At 46.5% G+C, this 21667-nt stretch overlaps 1 protein-coding gene across 4 annotated transcripts; it reads left to right on the top strand.

Annotated features, from left to right (window-relative positions):
• The first annotated feature begins 375 nt into the window (after positions 1 to 375).
• On the top strand, positions 376 to 21111 carry LOC143832716 (testis-expressed protein 47-like). Of its 4 annotated transcripts, none has more exons than XM_077327527.1 (7): positions 376 to 678; positions 9125 to 9197; positions 10765 to 10871; positions 13644 to 13705; positions 14896 to 15100; positions 16323 to 16479; positions 20307 to 21111. In XM_077327527.1, the coding sequence occupies exons 1-7, from the start codon at positions 391 to 393 to the stop codon at positions 20351 to 20353; spliced, it is 939 nt and encodes a 312-aa protein (XP_077183642.1). In that variant the 5' UTR covers positions 376 to 390; the 3' UTR covers positions 20354 to 21111. The 4 variants fall into 4 exon arrangements, with proteins under 4 accessions (XP_077183642.1, XP_077183641.1, XP_077183643.1 ...); XM_077327529.1 differs by lacking the exon at positions 376 to 678 and adding an exon at positions 3149 to 3441 and having other exon boundaries at positions 20307 to 21110; XM_077327526.1 differs by lacking the exon at positions 20307 to 21111 and having other exon boundaries at positions 16323 to 17959.
• The last annotated feature ends 556 nt before the right edge of the window (positions 21112 to 21667 follow it).

Raw genomic sequence — 21667 nt, forward strand, 5'->3', positions numbered from 1 at the left:
CGGTGGATGCCAGATCATAGGAGGCAAAAAAGAGCTGGTTTCTGTTGTTGGTATCCTCTGTAGGACCGTTTATGCACCGGGAACTTCACTGTCCCAGCTCCCGTGGAAGAGCACAAATGGGGGGGGGGGCGGATGAGGAGCACCAAATGCTCCCCTGTGTGGGTGCAGGGAGAGGTGGGGCAATCTGCCATGACTAAAACTCCAGCCTGCAGCCCAGCATGAAGCCTCTAGTGCGTAAACCATCTAGGTGATACAGTCTGCAAAATCGAGTACTCACATTAGATTTTAAAACAAGTCCTGGATTTAGCTTGCTCATTGCAATTCCGCAGCATTTCAGAAAGCTGCTGTGTAGATGTCCATAAGAAGGTCTGCTTTCCTTGCTGTGCAGTCATGTATCTCCTGTGTAGCCCCAATGACTGTCAAGAGAAGGTGGTCCAGAGAGAAGGGCGTTCTCTCTGTAGGCTGGGCAGAGGGGACGGAGTGAGTGATCTCCTCTCCTCCCTGGGGGCTCTTTTGTCAAGCCATTGCCTAGCAACAGCAGCCGGAGCAGAGCAAGCAATGGCGTCTTCCCAGACAAACGAAGAAGGCAGCTTTGCCTACGAGACAGATGACTTCACCATTGAAGAGAGGAGCTCAATGTACGACCTGCAGCTGAAGAGACAGAGAGACGATAGGAAGGTCTGTCCTGGGGGAAAGGCGGTGGGAGAAGGAACGTTCAGGGTGCTTAGAACACCTCTGGGGTCTCCTGTGCGGGGTCTCCCCAGAGCTTTGAGATTGCAGGGGCTTAGTGGTCTCACAGGCAAAAGTAGCTTTAACATAGAATGCCTTAAAGAAGCCACAAGATGAGTTAATGTGGTTGGCTCAAAGCTGAAATTTAGGCCCCTCTGTGCTATTGCTGCCGAGCTACAAGACGGCCACTGTGCATCTAGAGGGAGGGGCAAGGTTTAAATATTTCAAAACAGCAATGCATTCCTAAGCACAGAGACACCTCCTAAGATCACTAGGAGGGTCTAACTCTGCAGAGGTTTATACTGTGAATTCTATGGTAGTCACTCCCTGTCTACACCCAGAGCATACAGTGGGAATGGAGCCAGTCTAATGTGGGCACATGGAGGCCTCAAACCTCACCTTCCTGCCAGCAGAGCCAGGAAAAGCTGCATGTCAAAGGACAGCTGGAGGAAGCGGCCATCAGATCTTGGTCAAGAGGAGCAATAATTGGCCAGGCAGGAATATCAGGGTTCTCTCAGCCTCACCCACCTCACAGGGTGTCTGTTGTGGGGAGAGAAAAGGGAAGGCGATTGTAAGCTGCTTTGAGACTCCTTCGCGTAGAGAAAAGTGGCATATAAGATCCAACTCTTGTCTGTAATTCCTGGAAAACTTCAGAATGGAAAATGGAGGATGTTATTCCGCCTCCCCCCTCAAAAGGCCAATGTAGGAAAAAGAAACCTCATGTGTCTGTGGAGGAGACTTCCTTGATTGGATGGAGAGCCTGTCAGGCCAATCACATGGCCTGGCTAGTGCTCCCTTGGCCAAGAAGTAGTCAAGAACATACAAGACGCATCTTTATCCAGTTTGAAACCCAAAGCCTTCCATGTGCAGCTGTCAGGTATGCCACAGAGCATGCTGTTCCCAGGGCAAACATTCACATTTTGCTGGAGCTCCAGGCATGCACACACATGCACACACACACACACACTGCCCCTGCTGGGTCCTTGAGCATCCCATACATACTCAGGAGTTTGCTTTCTCTCTTTCCCATTCATTTCCCACCTTTAAGAGGGAGTAATGTTGGGGGGGGGGGGCTAACATGAGAACTTGTCTGATGGAGATGCTGAAGCAGGAGGTGGAGCTGCTGAAAGGAGATGAATGTGGAACAAGAGAAATACCCTTGGAACTAATCCTAGGTGGTCCCAGGCAACTTATTTTATTTATACTCTGCCCTTCTGGCCAATGGGGACCCAAACTGGCTTACATTGTTCTCCCCTCCGTTTTATCCCCATGACAACTCTGTAAGATAGGCCAGGTTGTGTGCCAGGTTGTGACCAGTCCAAGATCACCAAGCAAGCTGTGGTGATCCCCAGGAACTCTGCTTAGGTGGGTCTGAGATAGTTCTCCTAGACTCCAACTTGGTAACTGGGACTCCCTTTGCAATGCCTTCCACCTGCCGTCTGGAAAGAGGCAAATTGTAGCAACCTTCTTAGGGGCAGCATGCCAGTCTACAATGCATGAGAAAACAATGACACTGGCAGTTTCCATAGACTTCTATTCTCATCACCTGACTGTTTCCAGCACCCAGGTGAGTCGCACCAGGCTTTGAAATAGAAACTGAAATTAAATCCACACAACCATTCAGAGAGGTTTGGTTTCAGACATCTGAAGTTTTCACCCAGGTCCTAGACTCTGAGCAGCCTCTACAGAGCCGGTGCTTTTATCCATTTGTGTATATGACTGGATGTGCAACGCTAGGAGAAAGGTTTGAATGTTCATTACTCATATCTCCTAGAATGCATGTGTGTGATGGGGTGAGATGCTACAGTGACCGCGGTGGTTTGACTGGAGCAATGGAATTTGACACAAAACAGAACCCAGCTTGCCCGTGGTAAACAACAGCATCTACAGTTCCTGGTTGAGGACAGGGGAGAATGGCGGGAGGGCACTTAAGCACCTGCACAAAGTCATCTTTAGCACCAAGGTATGCTCACTAACATTTCTGGATAAGTCACTGAAATTTCACTGTCTGAATGACCAGCATCCAAACCAGTTCTCAGCTGAATTATGAACGCCCTGGTTTATATACTGGCTCAGGGTTGTTTCCTATTACCATTCCCTATATATGTATTATGCACACACATGCCTCATGATTCCAGACCAAGAAGGACTCCTGCAACAAAATATTTCCCCCTCTATTCACCTATTAATACACCTGTAGGAATAAGTAACACAAACTGGCTCCCAGGTAACACAAGCCTCTAGAAATGCCCTTCCTGCCCATGCAGGCATTTTGAATGGCCTTTTGTCAGCTCAACACAAGGAATACTATCAATAAACATAAAATGTTGCCTGGGGAACAGCTGCCCCATCCAGGCAACTGCCAGAAGACAATGAACTGTTGAGTGCCAAAGGAGCATGCCTGATGCTGCTTCTATGATACCACAAACAAAGCTATTTTGCTTGCCCAGAATTCTGTCTCATGGGTGGTGCGGAAGATAACTGGATCTAGGAGCCTCATCTGATTTACTCATTGCTTCACAAGTTCCAACTCTCCAGGTTCACAGCATCCTGGTCATAATGCTGGGGTTTAATATAAGCAAATTAACAACGAGAAGTTATGAGCAAGACATGGAGATCTGGGAGACAACAGAAACTCCACCATCTGAGGGGAGGACAAGCTTACTCAGTCAGCTCCTCCATGAGAAGGCGCTCAGTGGCACAAAGGAACCAGTGAGTATCTCAGGAGAGAGAGAGTTAATTTTCCACTCCAGCTAGGAGAGAGCAAGAGAGACAGCAGGGCTTGAATCTATAAATGCAGCACACAGCAACAAGGATGAGCTGGGTGTAAACTGGGTTAGTAGCATAGATTTGTGATGGATGCCATTAGTAGGGGTGCATGTGTGAGCCTTTGCCACCCTTTGGCCATACATTATTATCTCATATGGCACAGAGACCACAGTTCCTGTAAGAAAACTCAGCATCTGGGATTTATATTTACAGAGTTCAATTGTTACAAAATGGCTTATATAACAGCTTTCTATATTCTAATGAAAACAGGACCTGTACAACTGATTGTTCTACAATTCTACTTTTGGGGAAACTATTTGTCACTGTAGCATATAAACAGGGCTTAATTTTCTGCTATGTGCAGTACCTGTTTTCTCAGCATACTATGCTAGAATGTATCTATGTATTTTTATTTATTTATTTATTTATTTATTTGTTTATTTATTTAGATTTCTATACTGCCCATTTCTTTGCAGCTCTGGGCGGTTTACACAGAACATTATAACTTAAATGGAACATTATACAGACTATAACATCAAAACAACTTTCAATAAAACATCAAAACATTACAAAACCACATCTTTAACCGCTCCTGCGGAGCGGATTAAATAAAGCCCTAAGGGGTGGTGGGGAGGAGTTAGGGCGGGCCCTGTCCACGGCTTCCGATTCGCCCTTCCGAGTGTCACTCGGGGGCCAAGCGGCCACCAGGGGAGTCGCCACTCAGTCTCACAAGAACTCTGAGCCGGTGAGTCCGCCCACAGAACTCTCTTCCCCATTGGGAGAGGAGCAGGGATGCCGCAGCATCCCTGTTCCTTTCCACCCACCCTCCCAACTACCCTCCTACAAACAGGCGCGCTGAGCCATCGCCGCACTTCGTCGACGCACTTCGCCGCCGCTCCTCGCCGGTGCCGGACGGAGCTTGCCCGTCACCGCCCCTTTTCGCCGCCCACTACCACCCGCAGCTCCCCCAGCGCTGCTGCCCTTCCTCGCCTGTTGCTGCCGCCACCCTTAGCTCGCCTGCCGCCGCCGGCCTTACCCGGCCGTCGCTGCTGCCGCCCGCAGCTCAAATGGTGCCGCCGCCCTTCGCCCACCATTCCCCCTAACGACCGAAGATCACCCTTCGCCGCCGCAGCCGCTGCCCCATACATGGCGCGCCAACTTCAACACTCGGCCACGCCTGGCCGCCTCCCCACCTCGCCGCCGCCGCCCTTCTGTGGCCAACAATCAATGCCTCGCCGCCTTGCTGCCGTGTCAAGTCTGATCCGACGCCACAGAGAAGGCCCCGTGTCCTTCCACGGTCAGTGAGTGCTTGCCGCCGTTCTCCGGGAACAGCCTGGCCGCCTCTGTGACACGGCCAGCCGGTTCCCACCGCCCACACAACGCCCCTGCTCGCCCCTTCATTACCCTGTGAGGGCTTCCCCGGGGAGCGGGGGCCTAGCGCCCATTTTATGCCTGACTAAAATGGGCTTTATTTTTAGTTTATAATATAATAACAATTAACAGTAACTTTGGGAGAGTCATGGGCAGGCGTCCGGGGGGACCAGCAGGTGTTCTGAGTCGGTCGGCTTCAAGCAAATGCCTGGTGGAAGAGCTCCCTCTTAGATTACTTGTATCTTAGATTACTTGTTGAAGACATTGTGGAAATTGTAATGTGGCGCAGAGAAAATATCCAAATTTGCATGTTTTACATTTTTACAGGTAATGCAATTTTATTTTAATAATGCAAGTTTCTAAATTTCATTATCGAGGGGGAGTCAGCCCACACATGGTTTGAGGTGTGTCACTTCATTCATGGAAGTAACTAGCTCACCACTCTGTTACTTCTATTATTTGGAACAAAAAAACAGTTTGCAAAAGGATTTGGCTTTCAGACATTCAGACCCCAATTTATCTCAACAATTGTTGGTTTCGTCACTATCACTTTGTAGTGATCACTTGCCTACTGCAAGATGGTGGAGCTGTAGCATGAGCTGCATTAAACCCCAGATGTCCCTATTTGTATGCCACGTGAAATAATAGTTATGACAAACTGTGATTAATAAACCAGTGTCAGACCAATGTCAGCTCCTGGATGGAGACTGTAATTACAGTTGGTGAAGTGACATATAGGGATGTGCATTTGGTCTACCAGTGCCCCCCCCCCCTTTACTGATTTTTCCCAGATATTTTTTTCAGCCAGATATATATGGCCAGTATTTATTTGGCTATTTGAAATGATGGAGCTCAAAAAAAATTCAAAAATATTTGGGATTTTTGGGACTGTTGGATACCCACAATTTAAATGCATTTAAAGGGCTTTCAGTCTTAGCTTGGAGAAGACATTTAAAGGGACTACAAGCCCTTTAAGTGCCTTCAAAGTTCACTTGCAGGCTTGCAGCTTGCTGAGAGCCAGCTGGGTGTACTGGTTAAGAACAATTTCTAATCTGAAGAACCAAGTTTGATTCCCCACTCTTCTACAAGCTGGGTGACTTTGGGCCAGTCACAGTACTCTCAGAGCTCTCTCAACCTCCCCTCCTCACAGGGTGCCTGTTGTGGGCAATTGTAAGCTATGAGATTCCTTCAGGTAATAAAAAGTGGGGTACAAAAAAACAGCTCTTCTTCTTCTTCTTCTTCTTCTTCTTCTTCTTCTTCTTCTTCTTCTTCTTCTTAATGTATTTAAAGGGAACATGGTCACTTTAACAGCCCTCCATTGAAAGCGATGGAGGATGAGAGCAGAAACATTATAATGGTATCTATCAGGTTCTCTGAATTTCCAGCTTTAATTTTTTGAACAAAGTATCTCCTTTTTTCACAAAAATATGCCTTTCCCCTATATATCTTCTAGGCTACCAATCTCATACTGGGGCCTGGAGTTCTCCTGGAACTACAACTGATCCCTCAAAAGAAATGGTAGCTTCAAAGGATGGGCTTCAGGGCATTCTGTAGAAGTCTTGGAATAACACCACATCCCTATTGAGTTCTCTCCCCTCTCCAAACAGTCTCCTTCCCAAGCATCAGACTCAAATCTCCAGGAGTTTCCTAAACTATAATTGGCAACCCCACATTATTTCAACAGGGAAAAAATGAAAGCTGAGAATTCAGAGAATGTGATACGACACATAAACTGTTTTCTTTCAAGAAAAAGAAATGAGGGATTGGGCAGAGAAAATGCAGCAAAATCTGCTGTTTGGAAGCCCCATTGCTGCTGTATCAAAAGGGAAACCACAGAAGCCAGTCCCTGTAAGGAAAACACCTTAACCCTTCTCAGTAAGCCTGCTTAACATCTACCTATAAGTTTCTCTTCTTGGTTTAACAGAGAAATATTTTACAATAACACAGAAAAGCAAGCTTTGGGTGTCATGGGACTCAGGTATGATTGTTAATCATGCAGAGAGAACAAGTCTCAATTGAGAAACTTCATTTCTTTCAAGGAAGCCTGAGAAATTGAAAGGATTAATAGTCTGAAAATAAACTGGGCAATTGTAGAGCTAACTGGTTTTTCCACCCACTCTAAAATTATTGCGCTGAGAGAAAAGTGGCAAAATCTAAACCAGTTTTCAGGGGATGTACAACCTGATCCTAATACAGATTTGGATGCGCTGAAACCTGCTGCTATTGGGGGGGGGGTGTCTTTGAGTGTTATCTAGTGCCAAGTCTCTCTGATCTAAGCCCACTCATTTCACAAATTTCAGTTAAAGTAGCTCTTCATAGGATTGCGCTGTCTCAGTGAAAAGAATGGGGCTGCTAAGAAGAAGAAGAAGAGTTGGTTCTTATATGCTGCTTTTCCCTACCCAAAGGAGGCTCAAAGCGGCTTACAGTCGCCTTCCCATTCCTCTCCCCACAACAGACACCCTGTGGGGTGGGTAAAACTGAGAGAGCCCTGATATCACTGCTCGGTCAGAACAGTTTTATGAGTGCCGTGGCGAGCCCAAGGTCACCCAGCTGGTTGCATGTGGGGGAGCGCAGAATCGAACCTGGCATGCCAGATTAGAAGTCCGCACTCCTAACCACTACACCAAACTCGCTCTCTCGGGCCATTTCTGCACTTCCAAAATGTAGCTGGACAGCCTCCGAATGTTGGCAGCATATTCAGCCCTCTCCACATGATGAGGCTGTCCAGTAGCAGGCTTGCAATTTCACCATTTTTAAATTGCAAAGTGGTTAATCCAGGAAAGTAGATTTACTGCCCTTAAACACATGAGCTACTGGTGAACAACCAGTGAGCAAGTGTGTGTGTATGTGCATGCAGGGGAGGTGGCAGTGGTTTGGGTGGCACCGCCCTTGCTTCAGAACTGCTTGGGAAGAAAGAGGGCAGGAGTCCAAGGCAATACAAAAATAGAGCGGGTGAAGTGGCGGGTGGGTGGACGAGCAACCCGGCAAGCAGGTGAGCTCGGGGGGAGGCGCAGGCAGGCAAGCGGGCCCACTGTAAACGCACAGGCCGGCTGGCCCACGCCTCCCTCTCCCCTCCCCCAGTCCCCGGGCCTCCCTCTCCCCCCCCCCCCGGTCCCCAGGCCGAAATGGGTTGGGGACCGCTGCTCTAGCAATCAGATGAGAAGGAAATTATTAGGGGATGGCACCCTGCATTCTTGTTATCTTCACTGTTATATTACAGGTACATACAGGAAGGTGTCACAATTTTATACGTATCTTAAATTCTGTCTGGTCAACCGCTATCAGGAGGCAAGAATTGGCTTATTGTTGTTGTTTTTTCTTCCTTCCTTGGGCTCCCCAAACAGTGGACAGTGGGCATCTCTTTTAAAATGAAACTGAGGTGTGTAGATAAGGGTTGCTTAAAGCATTTTTATCCTGTCCAAGCTGATACTGCTGGAAAGGATTATTATGTTAGAACAGAATAATTCCAACTGAAGGAAAAAGGAGTTTCATGGCCTATGACCTTTGAACCATCACTACATGGCATGTAGATAAATAAAGTAGCTTACCTCAGTGAGTTCTGTGCTTAATTAAGCATTCTGCATGATTGAAGAACAATGGGATAAGGAAGTTTGTGCAACAGTACAGCATTGCCTCAGAGGGAAGTACCTGGCAGAAAGGCAGGAAGTAACAGAGAAGAATGGGGGCATTGATACCAGAAGGTACAAAACAGATTTCAAAAGCAACTCATCAGGGGAGCCTTTGTTCAGAGCAAGTTATATTTCAAAGAAGCACTAGCAGTCCACTGGCTATTTGAATTTCAGTTTGGCAAGGAAACAAGGCAGGAAGAAGAAAGAACTGTGCCTGGTGCCCCAGAAAAATGGCTTCATCTTCAAGGACATACCAATGTTAATACCAGGTGTGTGCTATTTTTTCCTGATAATAATACCCAGTGAGTTGGATTCAGACTGAAATAGCAGTCTACTGAACCGTCTTTCCTTCTCAGGCCTCTCCACATGTTATTCCTCAGGGTGCCCCAGGAACAGCATCGGATGACGATCAGTGGGCGGCCGTGGGGGGGGGGAGGGAAGACAGGAGAAATCCATTCTGCGGATGGGAGATTCAGTTTGGATCCAGCCCAGTAAATCATAGCATTTTATGTCACTCTACATTAATTATGAAATATTATGAAATATGAAAAACTGTAGACTGCAGATAGTGTTGTTTTTGATAAGTGGCTGCCGGGAATAAATGGATGCTTCCTCTTTTTCTTTAGAAATCTCTTCTCCACAGGCTGATTTTCCTGGCGAAGGTCTCCCCACACCTGGCAGATAAAAGAGACTTAGCCGGTAAGGGGGATGGGGGGGGAGTCATAATTCTGGCTTCATCAACAGGAACCTTGCTAGAGGACAGAAGGTTAAACTAATTAAAGCTTGTATGACCTACATTGTACCATGTGGCTGACCAGGCTGGTGACTGGTACAAATCTCCCAATTAGGAACCATCTTGTGAAACTCACTACCACATGGGGAAGGGAATGGCCACTAGCTCAGAGGGCATTAGAAGATTAGAATAACTCAAGGAAGATAAATCTGTCATGGGCTATTTGCCATGATGACAACTAGTCACCCAAAAACATGTCTCCAAGTTCTTCCTGGATATGCACTGCCATTTTGTGGAGTTCTGCTGAGGAATTGCTTTTAAGAGCCCCATAGATACCCAGTTCTGTTTGGGACAACCACAACATGTGTGGAGGGTGGGGGCAGGGAGGAGAAGCTTCCAACTATCCCCTGTGTCAATTTTTGATGTGGAACATCTACTGGCGCGATTCCCACAATGGAAGTCTATGGACATGACATCCATAATCCTGCCCCCAGGAACTGCAGCAGTAGATGGGCAGTGGCGCAAGAGCACTGAGGTGCATTCAGTGTTCTGCTGTTGCTGTTGCCAGTCTTCCAAGGCTGCACCTGCCCTCTGGAGAGTGGGGGCAGCCTCAGGAGACTGGCAGGGGCGGGGCCAGTCCAGCGCAACCCGCCACCAGGTAAGGAGAGGGGGGAGAGTAGGGGGGAGGAGGGAGGGGTTGGGGAACAAGGACTCTTGTCACTGATGTGGATGTTCCACATAAGGGGCAAGAATCCTTGTTGGTAGATTTATTAAATATGACATGGTGCCAGGGGACATTATTTGCCCCTCCTTCCCTGAGCCACAGTGTTCCCAGTGAGAATGAGGCCCCTATAGCACCATTATAAGCATTCCCTGGTGGGAACTCGCTTGACAATATGGCAGTGTGTCACCAGGAATGCTGTATTGTCTAGCTTGGCCCGTAGTGGAACCTCCACTTTCAGAGGTAGTGACTTTGTGAATAACAAGGCTGGGAGGGGCAACATGAGGGGAAGGTTTCCATAGCCTGCTTGGTTGGCCCCCCAGTGGACTGGATCGATGAGAAGGGCTTGTGTTCTTAAGTTAGTGGTCATATTCCTATAACACATGAAACTAAGAACAAAAACATTATACTCTCTGCTGTGCTGGTTCTCTTGTTGCCTTTCCCTCCTTCCAATCCATCCTGCAGCAATAAACTGATTTTTTAACTCTTATCCAATGTAGATAGGAGGGCAAAGGAGCTATTGATGGCAAAGTGGCAAGCTATTGATGATGTGGTGGCCTACTGGTGTAGTGCTTTCCTACCACCTTGCTGAGCAAAGCTCAAAGCCTTCTTTCATCTTAAGTGGCTCCTCCACCAAAAGAAGAATCACAAGTTAGAGGAACACTCCTTAGACGGGAGGAATGCTTCAACTTTGCTCAATGAAGTGGCAAGATAAGAATAGGATCCATGCCAGCATATCCAGCCTGTCCCCACAGTGTGGTGTTCGGTGGGTTCTACCAGATTCAATTATTGTCTGCTTCATTTCTTCTCAGAACACTGGGAGCAGCTGTTTGTGAGTTTACAACGCCACTACTATCAGGAGGAAGGGGTCACAGGCCTGCTGCTGATCTATCCTGCATACATCGTCCACATATTGGAGGTGAGCTGTTTGAGGATGCAAACAGTACAAGACTGGTGCAGTCTGAAAGATCTCTGGGGAGGACTCTGAAGTTGACAACTGGTTCTGATTGCTACCATTCTTGTGTTGAAATATCAGCCCTTCATCCTGTTCTCCTTTCCAGAGTTTGCTTTCCCTCTGCTACTGCTCCCCAAAGGCAAGGTGCATCAGTTTGTCCTCAAATTCAGCAATATTAAACCAAGAACAATCACCTTCTTCCCACCTATTTAATATATCTGACAGGATCACCTCAGGTGCCAATTTTCGAAATAAACAAGTGTGATAAGGTTGCTAACCTCCAGGAGGTAGCTGGAGATCTGGGATTTCAAAACACTGCAAAGTGACAGTTCTCCTAGCAAAAATGACCACTTTGGAAGGTCGTCTTTATGGCAGAGGTGGCCAAACTGTTGCTGTCAAGATGCTGGCAGGGGCTCATGGGAATTATAGTCCATGGACATATGGAAAGCTATAGTTTGGCCACTCCTGCTCTATGACATTATATCCTGTTGACATCCCCCTCCCCTCCCACCCTTTCCTCAGAGTCAATTCCCCAAATCTTCAGGATTTTCCCAACTCATGACTGGCAACCCTAAACTGGGCAAGGCCTCTGGGGAGACCCCAGGCTTGGAGATATGGGGGGGGGGGAATCCAGTTGTAGTCAGATTGGAGGATAAAGTCCAGAGCAAAAGCTGGAGAGGATCTGAAAATATGACTGAGGAGAATATGTTATTTACTTCTTGCTTTTCAGGTAATTGCTCCAACATATAGCAGAACACTCCCCCCAATCCAAACCCTTACGCAGGCTGTTTTAATCAGTTGGTGATGCTACTCATTTGGCAGTTAAGGCCTGTTTCTGAAATCCTTGATCCCACTCCACCCTTCTAGCCTATCTCTATATTTCAAAAACTTCCTGAGCACCTGCCAAAACAAAGCCCTCACCCAGTGGCCTTACCTCCAGTTTTTTCTCAACATTCAGGCATGGCTTGAAAGACCATGGCAATTGTTCTCAAAGCAAATTGGGAGTAATATTTCTTGGGTTAAATGTTATATATACATACACACATATATATATATATATATACACACATATATATACATACATACATACATACATATAAAGGTAAAGGTAAAGGTATCCCCGGTGCAAGCACCGGGTCATGTCTGACCCTTGGGGTGACGCCCTCTAGCGTTTTCATGGCAGACTCAATACGGGGTGGTTTGCCAGTGCCTTCCCCAGTCATTACTGTTTACCCCCCAGCAAGCTGGGTACTCATTTTACTGACCTCGGAAGGATGGAAGGCTGAGTCAACCTTGAGCCGGCTGCTGGGATTGAACTCCCAGCCTCATGGGCAGAGCTTTCAGACTGCATATCTGCTGCCTTACCACTCTGCGCCACAAGAGGCTCTTACATATATATATTTTTTATATTTTATAAATTATATATATAATTTATAAATTATATATTTACGTATATCTATCTATCTATCTATCTATCTATCTATCTATCTATCTATCTATCTATCTATCTATCTATCTATCTATCTATCTATCTATCTATACACACACACACACACACATATACGTAAATATCTGTACACAGCCCGTGGCACCACGGGCGCCACGGACTGAATAAAAGAGTAAGGGGTAGTGGGGAGGAGTTAGGGCGGGACCGGTCTGGGATAAAAACACGGAGGGGCCAATCAGGAGCCGCGAAGCGGCTCCTGATTGGCCCCTCCGAGTGTCAATCCCACCCCAAGCAGCCAATGGGGAGCCGCGCTTCGCTCTTTTCCCTCCCTGCTCCTACTTTTGGGGGATGGGAAGACACTCCCCTCCCCCCTGAACATATTGCCTCCACCTGGATGGGATAGTCTTATCCAGAGAGGAAACATCTGTGTCACCCAACTTCCTGTGCCTTGGCTGTCTTCTTTCCTGAGGCACATCTGACAACTGTTTCAGCCAACAGGTAGAAGCAGACCTTGCAGAGGGACAGAGGAGAGACGGTGGGACAAACAGACCTCCCTGGGCTCTGCAAAGCCTCGCCTGCACAGGGGAGCTTTATATGTTGTGGACTTTCACCGAATTTGGGGGCTTTATGCCAGTGGGGGTTTTATGCCAGGGGTCCCTCCAGTATTCTGGCCACTGCATCTTTCTCCTCCCGCCCTTCAAACCCAAAATGTCAACGCATTACACTCCACCCTCACACCATTCTAGCGCCCGTTGTATTTCTGCCTACAACGGGCTTAAGCTACTAGTATAATTTATATAATTATAAAAATGCATATATCATTTCCCTCCCTACTCCCCCATTGTGATCTCTCTCTCTTTCTCTCTCTCTCTCTCTCTTTGAATTAACTTGCTCTTAGTGGCTGTAGAACTGAAGAACATAACTTATTATTAACATCACGTTACAGTCACATTGTCCCGAATTAAATAAAATAAAAAGGAGAGGATTGTAAGGAATGTGGATATAAGAGTTGAATGAGGTCAGCACACAGTCCGTTGACACATTCCTCTGCTTTTGTTGATGGATGCTGAGTTGATTGGGAAGCTAGAGAGCAGCAGGAAACCGCCATGTCCAGGCCTCCACGCAGCTCCACTTGCTCCCCCACCAGCCTCATGATGTATTTGTGTAGCCCAGCACAATATCTAAATCCATGGCTAAGGTCCAGACATTTCTACTGCTGGGCTCTCCTGTTTTATTATCTCTGAATCTGCCAGTTTGTTTTTCAGCTAGATTTCTTCACTTTCTTTCAGTCATCCACTGACATGCTTTACTCTGTCTTGAGGGATCTAAGAGACATAGAACAGCAGCAGAGGTAAGCAGGCACTGGGATTGTGTGTTCACCCCCCACCCCTTCAAGGCAGCTTCTTCAGTTCTTGTAAATTGCTTGTATTCTGTCTTGCAAGACTGCAGGGTAAAGCTGTCCTATCTTTGATTGTTTTACATATCCAGCAGTGTTTCAATGATCTCTCTGTCCTCAGGACTTTGGAAGCTGTTTTGCACATCCATGCCCATGTGAAGAAAACAGTGGACTCAAGAGTTTACACTAGTTTCTGACCTCAATTTCTTTTCAGCCGTTTTGCTGAGATGTCATTCCCTCCATTTCCCATAGGCTTCCAGGCAGATGAGAAACTGCTAGTCAGCCGTGGAGACAGGAGGTGGCAGCCAGCCACAAATTCCCATGGCTTGTCAGCATTTCTCCATTTATACAGGGAGTGTGGGTGGTTGTAGTCCAAGGAGGAAGCCTATTTAAGTTATAAATATTGGGCTAGGGGAGCCTATAAAGCGGAAGAGAGCTGCACAGTTCTAATTAACCTGCTTGGTTTGACAGGACAGCTCTGCAGCTTGACTTTGTGGGTTGCAGGACTGAACCTGACACAACCGATGTTTTTATGGGCTAAATGAAAGGAGTGAATTCTCTCAGCTTCTGCCAGCATTGCAAGCACCTTACAAGAGCCAAGGGCTGGGCAACTGAGGACAGCTGACCCAACTGTGCTTGCTAGTCAATGTCAGCAGCTTCCAGTATCTCAGTTAGAAGATGTGTGAATGAGCTGACACAGGGTTAGTCATGGCAATACTTCTTAATGGAGCCTGCAAGCATGGCCTGATGAGAACCATCCAGTGATAATTCACTGTGCAGTGAGAGATTATGTGATAAATACCTGCTTGTATGAGCCTCCCTCCTTAGTGGGGTTCTCTCTGAGAATAGTGCTACCCTTGACTATTGACAATTTAGCTAAACGTCCATATTTTCATGTTGTGCCTCTTTTTGGGTTCAAAACGACTCCCTTAATTTCTGTACATCAAGGGAAGGCAAAGCTTTAACACACGCCCACCCATGTTAATTTCCCACTTGTATGGAGCTTCTTAAAGATCCTTTTTCCTGAATGGTTGGAATGTGAAGCCAAACTTTGGCTGTTGTGCAGGGCAGCCTTTCTATCCTCTCTCTTCCCAGTGATTGAGGAAGGTGTGGCTCCTGAGCTATGCTTTATTGGCCTGTTTCAGACTGCTGGTCCTGGATGCGAAGATCCTTGTGATGTCCCATAATCTCCCATCCCGACTTTTCCAACAGTGGAATTACAAAGTGCTGAATATGCCAGAGAGACATCTGAGCTATGACTCTGTCCATGAAGAGCCAGTGGAGGCTGTTATCCAGGAGTGCCTGGCAATGCTCCTGAAACTTGGAAAGCACCTTCTGAAGTACCCCAAGGTATGAGCCAGACAGCTACCACCAGTGTGGATTGGGCTTGACTTTATTCTGTCCAGTCACATGCCCATAGTTAGGAGAGGCTGTGCATGATCTTTCCCCCAAAAAGTGTATTTTTGGGCCAGTCAGGTTCTATTGATGCCTCCTACCCCCTGTGGCAATTAAAGGGTGGCCCCAAGACCAGCACCAACCTGAGGTGAGGCAAGGAGAAAAAATCCATGTGTAATTAAAGTGCAGAATGAATCCAGAGAATCTCCTCTCTCCAGTTGCCTCCAGGTGCCAGGATGTGATTGGGAAAGCGGGGGAAATTTAGAAGAGTGGGCAGTCATGGCTGAAGCAACTCACGTGATGAGATGGTCTCCTGTTGCTACCAGCTATGTATGTCTGCAGTGAGAGAAGACCCCCTTCCACTCGCCCCAGACTTGGGAAGCAGCAACTGCTCTGCCACTGAGGAATGACAGCCTGTGGGAACAATGGATGGTCTCCTACACCTCTCACCTGCTAACAGCACAGCTTTCCTTGGGCAGATGAGACTCAGTTCTTGTGGAAACCTCCTGACACTGGTGGAAACGTCTACCGTCAAAGGAGTAGAATGATCAGATAAAAGTTATTGCCTAGCTTTACTTTGAGGAGGTGGGAAACGAAAGGAGGATCAGTGGCAAAGGGTAAATGTATGCTTCATGCTTGTGTTTCATCCCTCTCCTCATCATGCAAGGTGTCTAATGTCTGGTTTTTGGTGTGAGTTCAGGTGTCAGAGGACAGTTGCCCACTGGAAACATAGCGTAAACAAGAGGGATATGCTGGTGTTTTAATACATTAATAAAAGAAGAAGAAGAGTTGGTTCTTATATGCTGCTTTTCTCTACCCAAAGGGGGCTCAAAGCAGTTTACAGTCTTCTTCCCTTTCCCCTCACCACAATGGACACCCTGTGAGGTGGGTGAGGCTGAGAGAGCCCTGATATCACTGCTTGGTCAGAACAGTTTTATCAGTGCTGTTGCGAGCCCAAGGTCACCCAGCTGGCTGTATGTGGGGGAGTGCAGAATTGGACCTGGGATGCCAGATTAGAAGTCCACACTCCTAACCACTACACCAAACTGGCTCTAAAAAATGCTGGGGAAGGCAGGAGTGGCTGATATGGAGTGGGAGGGACTTTTATATTGTAGGGATCTCTTCTAAGTAATGTGCCAAGACACATTGTGCCCCTCCCCCATTTTCTCATTTTCAGAGCCCCCAGAACCTCCCAGACACCATCCTGGCTAAGGTACCAGAGCTCATTATTCCCCAGGACACCATCTGTCACCTGCTGGAGTTGAAGGAGTTGCTAACCCCTGCCCAATACCTGCGTTATTATGACTCTCCAGTGGACATCCTTATGGACTCAGGTATAGCCAACCTCTGCTACAGACTAATTAGGAAGTTCATAGGTGATTCAGGACCTTTGGAACCATCATAAAACTCGATCCCCTACAAGCCTCAGCAGTTCTCCTATTAACAGGGTCCTTCATTATTGTGCAGAACACCTTTAGAAACCAAATGTGTTACTCAGTAATGAGAGGCTAGGCACCTAACCAAACAGAAGAGACATACAGATGAGGTTTATAGCTAATTTGCTGTCAGGGGACAGGAGGAAGTCCGTTTTTAAACATGACAGGATTTGTTCGACTGAGTGCCCTGTTAGCCAGGGCCCAGAATTAAAAGTGTGGAATGACCAGGGGCTCCATCACAAGATATACTTCCCTAAGTCTGGATAAGTTGATGCTAGGACAAGTTTGCAGCTCCTGTTGATACTTAATGTAGCAACTAGGAAAAGCAGCAAAGGACTGGGAATTTCTGCACCTTTTAAAAATAGTGAGGTACTGACCTTTCGTTGTCATTATATTCCGGCCCCTCCATATGATGTCGTCAACATGCAGCATCTGAGCAGTAAATAGCTGGCTACTTCCTCCATTTTAAAGCGCTAGTTGGTAAATTCCAAAAAGTGGATTCACCAACATATGTAGTGCTAGCTAATGAAGAGCAACCAGCAGGCCACCAGCAAAAAAAATGTACAGAGGCGAAGAAACACTATTTCCACCTCCAGTGTCCCGCCCTTGCACCTGCCTCCCTCCGCCTTCTCCTGGGGACGGGAGTTTTTTTTTTTAAGGGAACTGCCTGGAGCAACAAATAGGTGTTCAATCATGCAGGCAAAGGAAAAATTTCCCCCTTAAAGTTGTAGTACAAAGCATGCCTCTCCAAGCATCTCCCCCCCAAATCCAGAACAAGATTTATTTTTAAAAGCAGCGAGACTCGTGATTCCATAAGGGGTGGCAATAAAGAAACACTATGCAAGATTAGATGCATAGGCATTTCAATGGAGAAGTATTGATTTTTAAAAAATGAGCAGGCATTATAGGCCCTTTAAAGCATGGAGAAAGGGGATTGGCTGCCTGGCTTGATTGACAGGGAGAAGACAGCTACATATAAACCATGTTGCTCTCTTCCACCATTTCCAGCAGCACTTGTGGAGAGGGAGAAGCATGAAATGGTGGCAGAGAAGAGTGAGACAGCAAAAAAGAGAGGAGGGGATGGGAAGCAGGATTATATTTAATGTTACAAAAAGTATAGTATTATCAAGCTGGTGTGATTTTATTTTAAGGATGTGTGGAAATGCCCTCTGGATATATGAAGAAGCCTTGGTTCTTATATGCCGCTTTTCTCTTCCCAAAGGAGTCTCAGTGGCTTACATTCACCTTCCCTTTCCTCTCCCCACTACATACACCCTGTGAGGTTGAAAGAGCCCTGTTACTGCTCAGTCAGAACAGCTTTATCAGTGCTGTGGCGATGCCAAGGTCACCCAGCTGATAGCATGGGGGGGGGGGAGGGGAATCATGGGGGGGGGAGGGGAATCAAACCCAGCTTGCCAGATTAGAAGTCTGGACTCCTAACCACTACACCAAGCTGGCTCCTAACCACTACAACAAGATATGAAGTTCCCAAGATATCCAGCTTGATCAAAATAGCAGCTCCTTTCCAACATCTGATGCAAAAGGCCTTCTTAGCTCTGCTAGCTGTGATCTGGTGATACCGGCAAATACATTTAGCCCCAGCTACTAAGCTAAGAGGCCTTCCCGAGCAACCTATTTCTAGTGAGACAAAACACCAGCAGGAAGGTTTGGTGCCTGGGTGTACTCAAGAGACAAGTGCAGCCAAGTACTCCCAGCTTGGCTTGACCTGCCTGAAAGGAAACAACCTCACCTTCATCTTTGGTACACTCATGATGTTTCAATACCCATATCAAGCAATCTCACTCCAGTAGCTGGGACAGAAAATAAGAACAGCCAGAGAAAGAGAGGCGAGGAGCACATTAGGGACATCCTTCCTCCTCATAAAGTAGTAGTTTCCTGTGTCTACAATGCATTTTACTGTAGTACAAACTAGACAGTAAGCTATAGCTGTATTGGGAGCAGCAGTAGGAATACAGTGTCTTAGAATAATAGAATCATAGAGTTGGAAGGCACCTCCTGGGTCATCTAGTCCAACCCCCTGCACTATGCAGGACACTCATAACCCTATCGCTCATCTCTGATCCTTTGCAAACTTAGGGATTGCAAAGACTCATTTTAAAGTATATGTTAGATATATGATTAGAGGTTTACTTGAAAAAAAAGAATAGATGCTCTACAGACACTACATACTTTAGCGAAATTCCACACCTGTGAAATAAAAGGACTGCCTAGTGACTTCTTTGCTGTTGCCCTGTGTCAGAGAGCAAGGGCGAAGGGCTCATAGCCAAAGAAACACTCATTTGGTGTCCCCCCCCCTTTACTCCATTATGGAAACTACTGAAGGCCTTTGCCTTTCGTAAGCTTCGATTTCCCTTGGGGAGTCAATGCTGAAATGATGTGGCACCTGTTTTGGTTGAAGGGCTTGTCTTTCGAAGTGATGACCCAACATCAGTTTAACATCCTCGTGTACTACAAAAGGTACAGTACAATGAATTGCCTACTCTGCGGTGCATGCTGGCACTTGCATGATGCTTCTCGGGGCATAAGCCATTTCACAGGTATCCGAGCCCTAAACTAGACGAACACCGTCAGCTGGGCCCCGGAGAAACCTTATCCACATCTACCTGCTGCATTAGCTGTCCTGCCTGCTGCGTTGGGGGCAATAGTGCTGGAACCGACTGTTCTACTCCGTATTCATTGCACTGCAATGAGGGCAGATTTGTGTGAACACCTTACCTGGCTCTAAACCTGGTTTCCGTTTGTGATCCTAAAATGAAACTACAAACTTGTTTTTGTTTCAGGATAGGCAGGCCCAGGATCTGGAAGGATTTTTTAAAAAAGACCTATGCACTTTCCCAAACTTATGCCACTAAATGCTTAAGTGGAGAAACTAACAGGGCTTCTAGTTCAGATTGGTTTTGTTCATCCACTATCACCAGAGTGAACGAGCCCTTAAAGTACAGGTAGATTACACAAGAAGAGAGCCAAAAAAAAAATCAGACCTAGTTTATATGTTTGCTCTTCCTGTATTTAAGCAAGAGAATAAAGTGCCCCCTTGGCTTGGCATTCTCTCACTTTGTTCACACAAACTGCTACATCATGATCATAACAACTTTAACTATGTCTGCAAAGGCAGGGATTTCTGCATGGAAAAGATATGCCCCCCATACCTTTTGTTCATAAACTGGATACACTATTTTGCACTTTAAGAATTCTGGAGTAAGAGGCAAAGACATGACTGCCTGCAAATGCTCATTTTAGAGGGCTGAGTGTGTAGACATGGGGTGCAGAATTAGTCCTTTGCTTTTGCGAAAGCTCTAGAATGGTCATGGACAGAAGCCTCTAGCCATGCACAGAGAATGTACTCCTATCTAGCCCTACAGAAGCATCAGTTCACCTTTGCACATGTCAATGACATTTAAATAGAAGAGCTACCACCAGGAGAACTAGTTTTATATGCCCTCTGTGTATACAAGTACACAACACCCACATTTTCATGTTTAGGCAAGTGTATATCTGTTATCTGAAATCTACTGAGCCACAAAACTGGGGAATGGTGGAAATTCAGCTGAGCCCAAGAAGCTACTGGTTTGTCCAGTGCCTTAGGCACCAGCTCTGCCTTAGCAAGAAAACACAACCCGCCATAGCACAGCAGTCCCCCTAGCACAACTCTCCAGCAGTCCGAAGGCTCTTCTGACAGCCCATGTCTTCTCTCTCCAAAACAGAGGTAGTGTGGCCCTTGCCAGAGTGGATAAAGCCACATTTTGCATGAGCTGCTGTATGAAAAGGGAACCGGCTTCCCGTTAGGAGCATTTTGTGAAGATCATGTTCACCGTACCTATCACACGAGAGTTACTGGAAGGCCATGACTGCATCCTTGGGGTTTTAACAGAGACCTTCATGATGAAAAGATTTCCACATGAACACTAGAGCAAGGGAAGGGAGGGAGGAGGTGGTGGTCTGTTTTTTAATTGTAATTGTGGAAATAACAAGTGCACACAGTGTTTCAGTTCTACAGGCTCAATTCTACAGTCCTCAGACCTGCTGCAGATACTTCCTGAATGAGATGCATTCCCAGGAAGCCAAACAATTCATTGGCCTTCACAGTTGGTGAAACGTTTAATCTTTACGAACTCTGTTCTTACAGTCAAGATTTTCTTTAAAAGGCAGGCAGAAAATTAAACATGCTGGTCCACCTAGAAGCATGTACTTTGAGAAGTCCAGATAACTTGTTCAAAGTAACTCAATACTTTTGTGATTATTGTCCCTAGAATGAAATGCATTGAGGGTTTATATTCCCCTCAACAAAATTATTAAACAACAGTTAAGAGTTTTCTTGTGTTGGAATCCTCCCCCCACCCCCCACCACACAAATGGAAATAAGGGCAGGTGGCGTTTATAGGCCTGTATAAAGATCACATTTGGTTTCACAGGGCGTCTAGAGTAACATTGACATATTTGATATATAGTCTGAGGAAGAGAGCTTGCACTTGAAAGCTCATGCCTTGAATAAATCTTTGTTGGTCTTAAAGGTGCTACTGGACTCTGATTTTGTTTTGATATATTTTGCCTAGTTTCAAGCAAAAGAAGTCCCATTTTTGCTGTGCAACCATTCCATAACAAACCAACCAACCCAGCAAGTAGCCTCCCAAAAACCAACCAACCAATCAACTAGCTGCTATTGCCAGTCGTAATTGCCAGGACAAGCTCAGGTTAATGGAGCAAGAGAGTTCTCTGCTTTAGGAGAGGAGCATGGAGTCCACTGCCCCCTGGCTGATGTCTAAGGCAAAGCAAGAAGGATGGAGGCGGCTATGCCTGGATCTGTGGGGGCACAAACATGAGAGGCTAAGATACGATCACTGTTAAACTAAAACACACCTGCACCTAATTTTCTCTTCCTTCCAAACTCTCTCCCTTGACACCAGAACAAAATGGCTGCTGTTGAAAACAGTCTTCTGTGGTGGTACCAGCCTTGCTGGATCCTACAGGCAGGGAAAATCAGAAATGACACATACTTCCCCCCTCCCTGCACTTCTACTAGATGGTGAAAGTGGAACATTCAAACCCTCAGCTAGATCCAGTTGGT

This window comes from Paroedura picta, chromosome 3 (assembly GCF_049243985.1).
Source record: "Paroedura picta isolate Pp20150507F chromosome 3, Ppicta_v3.0, whole genome shotgun sequence".
Lineage (NCBI taxonomy): Eukaryota > Metazoa > Chordata > Lepidosauria > Squamata > Gekkonidae > Paroedura > Paroedura picta.

Excerpts from the sequence above, each read along its gene's own strand:
- LOC143832716 (XM_077327526.1), top strand. The coding sequence starts at position 391 with ATGTATCTCCTGTGTAGCCCCAATGACTGTCAAGAGAAGGTGGTCCAG. Across the intron at positions 679-9,124 it reads GACAGAGAGACGATAGGAAG|AAATCTCTTCTCCACAGGCT; the intron begins GTCTGTCCTGGG and ends CTTTTTCTTTAG. Across the intron at positions 15,101-16,322 it reads ACCTTCTGAAGTACCCCAAG|AGCCCCCAGAACCTCCCAGA; the intron begins GTATGAGCCAGA and ends TCTCATTTTCAG.